Here is a 13,914-nt window from a genome sequence, read left to right as displayed (position 1 = left end):
AGCTATGTGAAGGGGTAACCTGCCCAATGCGAGCTGGGATAGGCTCCAGTCCCCCCTCACAACCCTGCAAAGGACAATGAAACCATTTTCCCAATACAAACACCATAAAATCAGAAAGCACAAATGGAACCGGTATGACAGGAAACGTCAGCTGTAATGGACCCCCTCACCCAAATCAACAATACATTTTGAATTGACAAGATAAATAGAAACAAAATAAAGGGAAATAAGGGATACAGAAAATTTAGCGGCAGTTGTCAATAATAATAAAACGAGAAAGATAAAGTAAGAAAAATAATGAATATGAGGTTAAACAGGCGATTTAACCAGCGTTCAGATGGAGTGTGAGAAAGTAGCCAAGAAGAGGCTGAAGTTGATCTTTATTAGAAATGTGCCCTTTACACATCTGTGCACGTCCCTGAATGTGTCTCATAGCCAAATTGTTAAAAGCACGCTCTAGCCATTAGTACAAAGGAAGAAACTATTCTCTTAATTGACTGGTAATAAGGGTACTATAAATCCATTGTCAGCAATATTGTTTTCTTGTAGCCCAGTCATGTCACATCGTTAAAACCTAATAGTGGCCCATCGACAGAAGAGTGTGATGTCTGCAGGCCACCCACATGTAGCCCTGGGCTCAGTGTGCTCAGCTGCAGCAAAAATAGCGCAGAGTAAAGGTAGGCTACGTGTAGTTTTTCCATTAGATGACAGCAGCGCACATGGTGGCGGAGACTCAGCCACTCCCGGCGGCAGCCCAGCCCCTCACTCGCCCTTGCTCTTCCTGAGTGGTCGATCACGCTGCCTGCGGTCCACGCCTCCCTGTCCGTCTCATCCTCTGCTCTGAGTCTACAGTAGCCTACCTCTTTATCAATAACTCGCTGCAGCCCGTCGGTACTTTATTGCGCGGTGATTGAATCCAGCTCAATTTGTGCGCCGCCGCTTGAAGTAAACCAGCGCTTACACTACGGTCCAGTCTTTCTGACCCACCGGCTCCTTGAATAACACCTCTCTGCCTGGCTGGAACATCGTGTCCTTTGTGGGGAAGATGACTGCAAAGCATCGAAGGGGGAAAGGCAACCACAAACATGAAGATAACTTTTTCAAAAATGAAGTTACGGAGTCAGAAGTTCGCACAGGAGTGGATAATCACGCTCTCCACTTGGTTTTATTTCTGCTGATTGTAATTGGCGGTGCCACTGGCGCATGGTTCTGTTTCCAGCAGCACCAAACTTTAACCTACTTAACAGACAATCTCATGGGCATGCAGATGAAAATAGTCAAACTACAGTCCTCCCACGAAGAAATGCGACAGTCAAGTAGTGAGGTAAGGAATTAAAAATAAGTAAGTAGCCCCCTGTGAGAATATGATAGTCACCTGAGTTTGCAGCCATCAACAGCACAAGACGCCTCCTGTGATGGCCTTTATATCCCATATGAAAAAAAAAACTATAAATCTTTTCATGATGTTTCTAATTTGCACAAACACTTACTAAACAACTAAATAAGAAAAGGCCTGAGCACATGCTCACACTGCTTTGCCACTTACAAGTAAGGAAAGTTAAGACCTGCAGGCCTATCAGATTTCAAAATGCCAACAGCCTGACTGGAGTGAGTACAAAACGCTATTTCTAATATCCATACAGCTGCCCACGTTTGTTATGAGGATTATTCTTGACCTACTACTACTGCAGGGACTTTATCACAGAATATACAGCAAATCTACTCACTATTAAAGTTCTCTGTGGAAATATGTATACCACAAGTCAAGAACATACTTCCAGAGCTGTGCAGAGGATGCTGCCAATATAATAAGAAACAAAACAGTAGTGCCAGGGCTAAATTTAGTCTGTGATTTTGGTATGGAATACCAGTTCAGAGGCGGATTCCTCTCTGAAATGACAAAATAGGCTATGTCTAAATACTGTGTATGATTCCATAGAATGGGTACTTATTCCCCTAGTTCCCCTAGTTCATCAGCATGAATGAACTGACCCCGGTATGTCACTGCAAACAGTTGTTCATGGCTGCCTTGAGTTATGTTTCACTCTACAGTGACGTTCATGGTATTCCAACAATGTTTAAGTTGCTGCATGCAACTTCAGGGAGATGAGCAAGACTTTTCAAAAGTACTTGTCTGCCATGCACCTTAGGTTCAGGCAATTCAGTGTGATAAAAAGATTGCATGAGAACAGCTGTGCTTGCTCAGTCTTGTTACAGACATATTTCCAGTACCAGCAGTAAAGTGTTTTGTATTGTGACTCATATGTTTGCCACTGTTCTGATTGGTTGTTTAAATTCTGAAATTGGTTTGACTACTTAGATCATCTTCTAGGGCAGTAAATCTAGAGATTTCTTTTCTTGGAGCATTTGATTGACAATAATTGGGATTTAATGAAAAATGAAACAGGTTCTTCCAAATTAGTCCCCAAAAAATGCATGCTTCTACAGCTCATGCCTGCATCAGTGGTCTTAGCGCGAAGTAGTCTTGCCTATAATGCTTATATACCCTGATATGGTAGGAGAAATGTAGTTTTTGTGAGTTAATTAATAAAAGAGCATATATATAAAAGCATCTCTGTCATCTCAGAAGTTCGGTAACATGAAATCATTTTCCTAGTTTTTGGATTCCACTTATACAGTAGTTATGAGACTATCAAACCACCAGCTCAGTGAGAATAGCTAGTCCCTCCGATTGGCCAGCTCGACTTAACATCCCGCCTGAATGTCTCTTTGCAGCAGCACGTTTCAGAGAGCCTGGAGACCCGCCTGAATGCCCTGGAGGACTCTTATGCTTTGGCCCAGAAACAGGTGGGCATGGCCTTGGCTACAGCTGAACAGCTCAAGACGTCTGACCTGCCTGCTCAGGTGCTGTCTCTCCACACGGAGATGAAAGCCCGCCTGGCAGAGATGCAGCAGGCCACGGTGTCTCTGGAGCAGCTGAGCCAGCTGCAGACCATGCTGAAGGGGAAGAGTGAGGAGTTTGAGGGTGTCAGGATTCACGTGGAGGACCTGGCCACACTGAGCGCTGAGCTTTCCCAGAAGGTTGAGGTCTTGACAGGGAGCGTGGGAGAAGCGGAATCAAAGCTGGAGGACCGAGTTGGACAGGTTGCCACACTGAGTGCCACCCTGGACGGACAGGCCGCCGAGGTGCTCCGACTGAAGGAGCAGCTGGACACCTACCAGGCTCAGCTTGAGGCCAGCACACTGGAAATGGCTACTGTCAGGTAGGTTGTGGAAAAAGCAGCAGCTTTTTGGAGCTGTGGAGAAAATAGCTCACCTCCTCTGACCCGTAACTTTATGTTGACTTTGTCAAAGCCCTGTTGGCTGCCACTGTCTCTGTGTTGGTCTAAGCCAGTGTCGGTAGGCCTCATATTCACATTGTAAGATTGTCCTGATCTGTTTGAACATTTCTAATGTTTATATTGATTTTGGAGCTGAATGGTTTGCATAAAATGTCCTTTTGTATGTAAAATGAGCGCTCTTTGAAGCTTATGTATACATTATGTACATGTTCCATTCTTGCATATGTCACATTAGAAGAAAGGTAATGGAAGGCATTTGTGTCTTCCGTCAACATTTTAGCAATAAGTGTTCAAGCTTCAAATAATACTAAATTATTATTATTATTATTATTATTATTATTATTATTATTATTATTATTATTATTATATGGCAATCTGTTCCCACAGTTAATAACTGCAAATACATTGTCTGAAACAGATTTCCCTTACTGTCTTTCAGAGGGTTGCTTGAGAGTGAACAGTCCCAGCGGCTCCAGCAGGCCAGTGTGGAGGAGCAGCTCAATACGGTACGTCAGAGTCTGCAGGATCAGAACTCGGCAGCCCAAAGTCTGCACTCTGAACTCAGGGCTCAACTGAAGAACACACAAAAGCAGGTTACCCAGGAAATAGTCTATATTCTTGACGTTCCACTTCCGGGATTGCTCGGGTGCCACAGGAAATTCCGCCGGATGCATGTATTTTCATTTTCCTTCCGCTTTCTTTGTGTTGGAATTTTAAACTCCAGTGGATTTTTCAGTTTTAGAAGCAGTTGTGTATCATTAGTTTATACTCAAACTGTAATGGCATATGCTGTCAGCACACATGGTCTCTTTACTATTTCTGTTCACTGTGTTCCCATTAATTTCAAGGAGCTAATTGCCTGGCATGGAGTCTCTGGTGTATTCCCATCTCCACTTACATTCGTGCAGTATAGATTCTTGTTTTGTTTGTCATTTTTCTCTCATCACATTTACAGAGACACCTTGGTGGTCCAGATAGCAGACCTGTAAATGTTTTTCTGTCCAGTCTGCAGCCTACTACTGTATGAACTAATATGCATTATTCTATTGCGTTCTATTGTTGTAGCCGGTGGGACAGACAGAGGAAGAGACAGCTTCCGCAGCCGAAGAAGAGGAAGTCCCTGCAGCTGAGGAAGAGGAAGCCCCTGCAGCTGAGGAAGAGGCTGCTCCTGCAGCTGAAGAAGAAGCTGCTCCTATACCTGAAGCAGAGGCTGCTCTCGCAGCCAAAGAAGAGGCAGCTGCAGCAGCCGAAGAAGAAGCTGCAGCAGCCGAAGAAGAGGAAGCTACTGCAGCCGAAGAACAAGAAGAAGCTGCAGAAGAAGAAGAAGCTGCAGCAGCAGAAGAAGAGGAAGCTGCAGCCGAAGAAGAGGAAGCTCCTGCAGCCGAAGAAGAGGAAGCTGCAGCAGGGGAAGAAGAGAAAGCCCCTGCAGCTGAAGAAGAGGCAGCTGCAACAGCTGAAGAAGAGGCAGCTCCTGCAGATGTAGAACAAGAGGCATCCAACCCAGAAGATGAGGCAGAGGCAGATGAAGGAGCAGAGGCCAGTGAAGGAGAGGCAGCTGCGGAGGATGAAGATGGTGTGGAGCAGGAGGACTCTGTGACAGAGGAGGTGGAGGCAGTAGAGGAGGACCAGACAGAGCAGGACGAGTCGGTTGCTTTATCAGAAAAGACAGCAGACGGGGAACAAAGTGAAGAAGAGCCTGAAGAGGAGAACCAGGAAGCACATGAAGAGGAGAGCCACAAAGCAGAGGAAGAGGAGGAGGAGGAGGAGGAGGAGGAGGCGGCAGTGTCTGAAGGAGAGAATGGACTGGGAGGGGAGGAAGTGTCAGAAGAGGAGCAGCAGCAGGATATAGCAGCTGAAGAGGAGGCTGATGAAGGAGAGGAGCCATTAGACAATTATGCTTTACCAGAGGATGAATGTAAGTAAGAAGAAGGGGAAAAAAAAGTGACAGTGACTTTAATAAAGCCATTTTAAATGGAAAAAAATATATATACATACATATATACATACAGACACATTAGATATACACACATTTTTTATATATATACAGACTTTATAAATTTATATATTTATATAAAAATGTAAACTAAATGAATATTATCACACCCCTCCAAATATTTTCCTGTTTTGTTTTGCAGAGTACAAGTGACCAGAAAGGGATTCTTTTCCACACCGGACATATCCACCAAGGAGAATTGAAACTTTCTCAGTCTAAAATCACAGTCTTCAATGACAAATACCGTATGAAAGCATTATTGATTGCTGTTGTTTAGGTGCAGTATTCGTTATGTGGTTGCTCTTTTGAAAGGCAGACGTCAGTTAGAAGAAATCAGTCGCTACATGCTGGAGTCCAAGCTGAATCCTGTGCCTCAAAATATGACATGGCTGTTAAGTTATGTAGGAGATGAGAAATTCAGGGTTTACCTGCCAATAACAACCTCAAAAGCCTTAAAAGAACTGTCTTTCTACGGAGCATTTTCCACTCTTCATAACTCGCCCCTTTTAAAAAAAACAAAAAACATATCAAGGTTAGGTTCTGAACCAAACTGGAAACTATAAAGCCAGTGACACAACAGCAAGCAAATGCAAAACATTTTCATTAATGCACTTAAAGCCATAAGTAATGCCTGTATTGGTGACATTTAATGTCTTTTTGTCACTGCCTGAAATGTATCCTGAGAATTTTAGAAGGGAAAAGAAACTGTTGCAATAACTTGATGTATCCCAGTTGTTTACACGGCCAACTAAAGTGCTAGCAAAAAAAGCATCTTTGATTCCTGAATGTTTTTTAAAGTATAGGACAAACTGTAGTTGATAGTTTTTTTTTTTACTTTTTAAAAGTACATACAGTATGTGTTTCAGTTCTTTAAAACTTGCTTTTATCTAGCACTTTTTTAACGGATTACAATTCCACTCAAACCTACAGTAAACACATGTAGCATTGTAAGATACAGTGGTCTAAAAGTCCTACCAAGAACTGTTTCAGCAATATCATTCTACTGCTTTAATACTTTTAATTTGATCATTTTAATTTGAATGTACACAATTATGTCAGTTCAGACTTTTCATCATTTAGTGCTGTTGTGGGTCTTTAACAAATAACTATGCATTTTCTATGCAATATTTAAAAATAAGTTGTTTGTAACTATCAGAAGAGTTTAGTGAAGCACCTCAGGGACAAATTGCTCTCCAGATGGATGGAAAACTATTACACTATTACAGCTAAATCATTAAAATGCCACCCTGGAAACTGATTACATCTTTAATGACAAAACCTGTCCTTTGAACTAAACCAACAATTCACTGTTGATAATCAGAAGTCTTGATTCAAAGTGCAGGTCAGTGCAAGAGCTTTAGGGTGCGCAGAAAATGAGTTTCCCAGCAGGACACTAACCCTAATGGATCGAAACTATGCCAGGACGGAAGGAGGAGCGAGGAGTGCCTGTGTTAATGGCTCCACAGTCCCCTGATCTCAACCCTGCTGTACGGTACCTGCACATGTCTGGGAATATTCGAAAAAAAAATTGCAAAACATCCCAAAAATGCTCTGAAGACAACTGGAATAATGTGAATTCTCGAATAATGCAGAAACAATGTGCAAGCTGTGATTAGGGCAAATAGTAGACATAGCAGTTATTAATAATATCAAATATATTATTGTGAAAACAACCTCTTTGGAGACATGACAAATGTTTGTGTATTCATGCTTCACAAATGGGTAAATAAGTTTCTGATAAGTGGATTCAACAGAGTTCTTGGTAGTATAGTAATACTTTGGCACCACTGTTCATTTTACTAAGACTTTTCACTTGTACAAAATGCACTGTTTTTGCCAATACATTGGTTACTGTCAGTATGACATACTCACGTTGTCATGTTTTTAAAAATAAACCCTGGTTCTTTCACTTTTGTATACTTGATTCTGTGCTGTTTTATATTTAATTCATATAGATCATATTACATGACCAGTGCTTGGAGCCCCCCCACTCCCCAACCGTCCCAACACAACAAAATTTCTGTCTCATCCTCTGCCATACTACAACAATCAAAAAGCAAATTATGTGACAGTATCACAGTAGCAGCTCCCCTACGTCTTCTTTTACAAACCGGTCAAATGGCCTCCAGATTTTCTCATACACAAAATTTGCCTCTCAATATATACTGTATGTCAGTCCCTCCATGGACATACATTGTGCCATATTCTTGATCCAAGCACCACCTCCGTTTTCTTCCAGATGAGAGCTATAGTCCATTTTGCCTGTAGAATAGCAAAAAAAATCTATATTCTTGTGGTTTCAGATTTGTTGGATACAGGTGCGGCAGAAATCATCGTAGGGTCAAGTGGAATGTTCACAGACAAGATGAACATAGTTTTATTGATCAACTCCCTCCAGAATGTTGTCATTTTGTCACACTCCCAGACACAGTGCATACATGTTCCTTTAGCCTCATTACCAAAGGGAATGTCTTAAGTGAAGTGTGTATAGACTCGCTTGCATTAGACCTTTGGTAGACAGAAAGTCTAAATTGATTGTGTGTGCATCATTAAGATAGGCCGGAAGCCTCCCCTCTCTCTCTCTCTCTCTGCACTCTAGCCTGTTAGAGTCATTTTGTTCAGCCTCTCCCACACATCACTGCTGCAGTGTCTCAGTGCCTCAGTCTCTGACCTTCCACGGGGACCATGCAAGCATTTGTTCCCAGGTAAGTTTCAGAGAGACTGACTGATGCTGTTCTATTCCTGGATTCTTATTTCACCTATTACATTTTCAGCCTGACAAGCCACTGTTTTGGCAAAGCTCCCAGTCCTGTTTGTCATCTTAATGTGCAGTAACGATGCTCTGCACAGGTGCTGCAGGCCTCTTTGAGAACTGATATAATTTGAGTTTGTAGTTTGCTACTTTAGGGGCTGGAAATCAGTCCCTTTCTTTGATCAACTTGATTTGCTTGTTTATGTACATTAGTAATTATTGGCTGAGGGATATTATTCTTAGCAACTATTTTAACATATTAATTATTAACATTTTTCATTATGTAGCTTAAGAGGAGCATTTTTGTAAATATGGGTTGCACATTTGGGTGGATTAAAACCTAAACGTGATTGTAATTGTTACAGTTAATGAATATGTAAGCATCTTCAGCTGGGATAGCTGCAACTTGTTTTGTGGTTGATTATTTTACTGTGTCATTTCTCGTCTATTGTCCATAAGATCCGATGCTTTGTACATTATACAGTGTGTGGCGACCAGCCCGCTGACTCTCAGTCAGGGTTCAGGGTGACTCCACAACGGAGAGATCAATACCAGTAAAAGCGTAGCAGAGGAGGGGCAGGCAGCTCTCTGGGTAAAACATGAGCCTCTCCACTGATGCTTGCTCAGCTCTTTCTGCTGTCTGTTAAGCCTCTTGCAGAAATCGAGCTCAGGTCTTAAAGCACAATGAAAATGCATTTTCAGAGCATCTTGCCTCCTTAATCTGATGTATTTCCTGTTAAAATCATAATGGTGTAAATCAATGGGATGTTACACCTGCTGATGCAGCATGTGGCACATGGCATATACAGTATACACTGCATTTACTATTAGAGACATTTTAAATGTGTCTTATTCTTGTCATTAAATCATTGCATTTCATTAATTTGCTACTGGGTATTTAGGAAAATAGGGTTTGGGGGTGGGGGGGTTCGATAAGGGCCTAACAGGTTGATTGAGCCATGCTGTCCACACACCAACAAAACAAGACACATCACTTTCTAAACAGTGCAAATATGCATCACTTAAACTTGTTGTTGTGCTATTTAAAATATAGGTCATGGTTCTTTCTGTATGTCTAAAAGTCAAAACACAAAAGGTTGAAGAAAAAGTTCAACACTGATACAACTCTATGCTGCTTCACACCTTTTTGGAGCACTAAGTTATAATATACACAATTTACAGTATACTATTTGTTTGTTGGAAGGTGTTGTTGCTGTTGACCTATATTATTGATTTTGTTACTTATAATTCGACTTATAATTATGGACACATCTCCAACACAGCTGTGGATCATCATGTAATCACGATTTATATTTAAGCACTACGCACCATGTCACTTTATTACTGCGTGTCTTGAGAAGGGTCCATGTGACCAAAACGTCGACCGACCAAATAAACCAAATGCAGATGTGACAAGTGTGGGCAGGAATTTTCTTTCTATTTATTACATATAATTGCCCCATTTGATTATGATTTCATATTTGATGTCATAATCATTGATTTTAAAAAGAGATTTAAAAAAGTGCTCCATAGAAAAAGATTCTTCTTCTTCTTATTATATAATTGCCCTGATCAGAAAGTGTATCCTTTGAAAGCTGTGCATATCCTTATTGTACATTTCTGGGACAGTGCCATGTAGAAGTCTTATTACTTTAAATCTTTGTTTACTGTTTTCTTTTTCACTGACCCAGGGCGTATCTGACCCCTGTCAGGGATGAAGAAGCGGAGTCTCAGAGGAAAGCGAAGTCTCGTCATGCCAGACAGACCCGCAGGTCAACACAGGTAAAGAACAAATGGCTTACAGAAGTTGAGGTTTTATTATATTGTGTTTGACTGTTGACAGTGATAACGCTGTGTGAATGTCCTGCAGGGCGTGACTCTAACAGACCTGAAAGAGGCTCAGAAGACCAACAGCCAGCCTCCTCCAGACAGACAGACGCAGGAAGGAGGCACTCTGGATGAAAGGACCTGTCTGAGGAAAGGCATGATGGATGACAGACGAGTCCAAATCGGCCTGACAGAGTCCACGGAAACAACGGAGATCAGTCCGAAATGGAACAAAATGGACGAGGTTAGCAGGATAAATGTATGCAGTATAGTGGTTTTGGCTTTCTGCTGCAGAAGTGGGTGGTTTGTAACTTTGGAGGATGTTTGTGATTTAACTGTAACTTTGGATTTTTTTTGTATCTTATGGATGTACAGCAGGGGAACATTGAACCCAGGTTAGAAACCCTCGCTGAGTCTCCGATACCAAACCTTTCACATTCATCTATTGCTGGATCCTGTGGCCTGCTTTACTGCAACAACTCCTTCAGAGGTCAGAAACACTGTGTGTTTGTGTGTGTGTGTGTCTGTGTGTGTGTGTGTGTGTGTGTGTGTGTGTGTGTGTGTGTGTGTGTGTGTGTGTGTGCGTGTGTCACCCACATATCCCACTGCTGTATTGTTTTTCTTTTCTTGTGACCTTAAATTAAATCCATAAGTAGAAAAGTATTGAAGTGGTAACCCTTCACTTTGTCTCAAACTGGGCCCTGAAGCATTGTTGTTACACCAAATAAGTAAATATGTCATATGGTATATGTTAAATGATTTATGCATGTACAGAATATGCCAAAATGCCATTCACAGACAAAGAAATGTACACTATGGTGTCATCATAGTGACGTTACTTATGCTTGTGGTTTATTAGACACCAGAGAGGCCTCTACATACATTTTTTTTGTTTTATAAAACTCCAATGCCAGAAATCCTAATAGTCTAATCTAAAGTTTGGGAGGGGCAGTGATGTGTAAAAACATCACTGCCCAACACCAATCAACACTAATCAACAAAATTCATTGTTGTTTTTTCAGCTTTTAAGATGCCAAAACAGAAATAATGCATCACTGTCTGCAGTGGACTTTTGAATCATGTCACCAGTTCATTAGATGTGTCTGAGCCATTTTTATAATATTAGGAAAAGTCATTAATAACAAAAGGGATAAAACAATGTTGAGCTAAGAAAGAAGGCCCGGGTTCTTCCAGGACCCAAACAGAACATTTGGATTAAATTTGTCAAAAAGTGTTTGTGTCATTGTTCATTTTCAGAAAGTGATTATTAGAGAAGTATACAATAGAAATACTTGCTTAATATGTGCAGCTGGTGAGAGATGGTGGAGAGATGAAAATCAGAACCCTGTTGGAGAGGCAGCACAGCTGAGCCTTTCAACAAAGCAGCAACAGAGACGACTCTGCAGTGACGTCGATGGGTCAGACTACAACAGTGCAAAGGTATGTGGGGAACCTTTTAACAGTCACAGAAAAAAAAAAAAAACTTGATTCGAGCTGCTCTGCTTAGTGGCTATTGAATATCATCCCAGTTGTGTTCCCTCAGTACCAATAGATGGAGCCAAAGGATTTTCATGTTTAATTTTTCATGCTTAGTTTTCCTGAGGAGTATTTACAGTTCACTTGATACAAACTGTCTAATACATTGAGATGCCTTGATAATAGGTTTCAGTGTGCTCATGACATACTTTGGCCATCCTCAACAAAGTAAAAATGATGTCTTATTTTTTTAAAAGGCATCTAGATGTTAAATACTTCATAGCCGAGAATCTCACGGCAAAATAATTTTACTGTTCAATATTCATTAGCAACATCGTTTCATATTCACATCCTGTTTCTCACCCGAAAGTATGCCTCAAAGGCAGCCAAACTCTGGTCTCTGATGCAATATATTCAGATGTACCGCAATCGTAGATGCGAAGCATGCGTTCAGAGATTGTTTTTACTAGAAGTGCTGGTTAATATCTTATAGAACGACAGGGGGATCAAACCCCCCCCCACACACACACACACCTCCTGCTCCCTCTAAGTCGCTTTGCTTCCTCACATCACATGGCTGAAGTGTCTCAGCATACCATACCATATTGGGCCAACTGAGACGCTCTCTGCTTAGTCTTAGCCTAGGATTCAAAGGGATTGACTTTCTTTTCTCTTTCACCCTCTAAACTGATACCGTGTGCCCCTCCACCTGAGTGCTGCATATGAAAAACCCTGAACCACATAACTAATTCCTCCTACTGGGTGCAAACTGGAAATCCACTTGAGTTTCAGTGAGGATATTCTATTAATCTGTGTTTTTCTAAAAAAGAGGATAGATACCAAAGTGAACGGGAAGGAGAGGAGACACAGAGATGATAAGGATATAGATTATACATGATACAGTTCCCCTGTGAGCTGACTCCAGGTCAGCGGCTCAGCTGTCCCCCTCGGTGGAATCTGAAACAGAGATCAGTTAGTAACATGAGAGTCTCGTAGCTTTACGGAGAGGACTATATCTGTCTGTGATAATCATATCGGGAGCATGACAGGCTGCCCATCACCAGAGCCGACCTCTGCATGACTCCATGATGATCTGAGCAGATTTTCCACCGTGACTTTCAGCAGCAGAGAGAAAGACAGGTGTTAGAGCAAGTCTGCGAAGAGATTCTGCTACATGTAAGATCGGTGGCGATCGTGGCTATTATGATAGAAGGAATTAGCAAGAGATAGAGCAAGCAAGACTATCTTTGCAGCCAATTCTATTACAGCACCACTTTTGGGATTCAGTAATTAGATCCCGGCTGGTAGAACATCCTGCTCTTTCCAAATAAACTTTTTAATAACGCAGCAGTCTCTGGCCTATTTTTTGTATTCCTAAAATGACATGCTAAAATACTATATAAGTCCCATATAAGCCGGGTAACAAAGGAAGTAAGGGAAAAAAGAACTGCGGAACAGCTGGGAATTGACCTTACCACAGTAATACAACTCTCCAGCATCAGTGCCAATGTAGTTCACTGCCACTATGTCATATTCTCTACAGATGGTCTCTGAAGGGAGAATTACTATATACCAATATACTTTACAAGATGGTTACTGTTGCCAATTTCAGTTTTTGGGTCGTATCTCAAACCATCCGTCACAAAAGCCTACACAGTGAACTCACAATGATACAATGCAGAATAGTTTAGGAACCGAAGCTTCAGCCTTTTAGGAAGAGCTTAAAGGAAAGTAAGGATACTTGGGGGTAAATTAGCACCTCTATGTTAATGTTATTTGTGTGGTTTGTTATTCACATCACATAATCACAGTCTTTTTATTAAATAATCAAGTCGTTTTTCACTTTTTTTCCTTCTCTTTCATATTCTCTCCGCCTTTCTATTTTTAATCCTCCTATGTTTTTTTGTCCTTATCTTTCCTTTGATCTATTCGCCCTGAGTATGAGGGAGTTGAGGAACAGCGAGGTGCTGCTAACCTCACTATAAAAGGAAGATAGCATGAGCCTGCTAGTGCAGAAGACTATGGGAAGAAAGCAAGGGGGGGTTGCAGCCGGGTTGTTTAAAGGAACAGTCCGACATTTTGGGAAATAAGCTTATTAGCTTTCTTGCTGAGAGTTAGATGAGAAGATTGATACCATTCTCTCATGTCTGTTTGGTAAATATGAAGTTACAGCCAGCTGCTGGTTAGCTTAGCTTAGCATGGTGGCCCAATGGTTAGCACTGTGGCCTCACAGCAAGAATGTTCTTGGTTCGAATCCAGGTCGTTACGGGGCCTTTCTGTGTGGAGTTTGCATGTTCTCCCCATGTTTGCGTGGGTTTCCTCCGGGTGCTCCGGTTTCCCCCACCATCAAAAACATGTACTAGGTTCTCCAGTCAGTGCCCTTGATCAAGGCACTGGCTCAAATCTGGAGTTGGTCCCCGGGCGCTGTGATTGGCTGCCCACTGCTCCCTTGAGGGATGGGTTAAATGCAGAGAATGAATTTCGCTACATGTACGTGTATGTGACAAATAAAGTACCTTTTTTTAAAGACTGGAAACAGGGGGAAACAGCTAGCCTGGCTTTGT

General features: G+C 41.7%; 2 protein-coding genes across 4 annotated transcripts; both read left to right on the top strand.

Moving 5' to 3' along the window:
• The first annotated feature begins 748 nt into the window (after positions 1-748).
• On the top strand, positions 749-7,212 carry zgc:66479 (uncharacterized protein LOC327541 homolog). 3 transcript variants are annotated; one of them, XM_039799853.1, is made up of 5 exons: positions 749-1,324; positions 2,740-3,224; positions 3,742-3,895; positions 4,368-5,217; positions 5,438-7,212. In XM_039799853.1, coding segments are annotated over exons 1-5 (1,770 nt in total). In that variant the 5' UTR covers positions 749-1,045; the 3' UTR covers positions 5,440-7,212. The 3 variants fall into 3 exon arrangements, with proteins under 3 accessions (XP_039655787.1, XP_039655786.1, XP_039655788.1); XM_039799852.1 differs by having other exon boundaries at positions 750-1,324; positions 2,737-3,224; XM_039799854.1 differs by having other exon boundaries at positions 753-1,324; positions 2,737-3,224; positions 3,742-3,808.
• Positions 7,213-7,926: 714 nt separating this feature from the next.
• Positions 7,927-11,426, top strand: LOC120558999 (protein phosphatase 1 regulatory subunit 12A-like). Its single transcript, XM_039800422.1, has 6 exons — positions 7,927-8,000; positions 9,739-9,829; positions 9,918-10,118; positions 10,250-10,364; positions 11,184-11,314; positions 11,418-11,426. The coding sequence occupies exons 1-6, from the start codon at positions 7,981-7,983 to the stop codon at positions 11,424-11,426; spliced, it is 567 nt and encodes a 188-aa protein (XP_039656356.1). The 5' UTR covers positions 7,927-7,980.
• The last annotated feature ends 2,488 nt before the right edge of the window (positions 11,427-13,914 follow it).

The sequence above is a fragment of the Perca fluviatilis genome, chromosome 5 (genome assembly GCF_010015445.1).
Source record: "Perca fluviatilis chromosome 5, GENO_Pfluv_1.0, whole genome shotgun sequence".
NCBI lineage: Eukaryota > Metazoa > Chordata > Actinopteri > Perciformes > Percidae > Perca > Perca fluviatilis.
Note: the sequence above shows the minus strand (reverse complement) of the source record. Positions and strands in the feature narration are given on the sequence as shown.

What these genes read in the sequence shown, in the direction of transcription:
- zgc:66479 (XM_039799852.1), top strand. Translation starts at nt 1,046, where the DNA reads ATGACTGCAAAGCATCGAAGGGGGAAAGGCAACCACAAACATGAAGAT. An exon ending in TGCGACAGTCAAGTAGTGAG is followed by an intron (nt 1,325 to 2,736) that starts GTAAGGAATTAA and finishes GTCTCTTTGCAG; the next exon opens with CAGCACGTTTCAGAGAGCCT. An exon ending in TGAAGAACACACAAAAGCAG is followed by an intron (nt 3,896 to 4,367) that starts GTTACCCAGGAA and finishes CTATTGTTGTAG; the next exon opens with CCGGTGGGACAGACAGAGGA.
- LOC120558999 (XM_039800422.1), top strand. Translation starts at nt 7,981, where the DNA reads ATGCAAGCATTTGTTCCCAG. An exon ending in ATGCAAGCATTTGTTCCCAG is followed by an intron (nt 8,001 to 9,738) that starts GTAAGTTTCAGA and finishes TCACTGACCCAG; the next exon opens with GGCGTATCTGACCCCTGTCA. An exon ending in AGACCCGCAGGTCAACACAG is followed by an intron (nt 9,830 to 9,917) that starts GTAAAGAACAAA and finishes AATGTCCTGCAG; the next exon opens with GGCGTGACTCTAACAGACCT.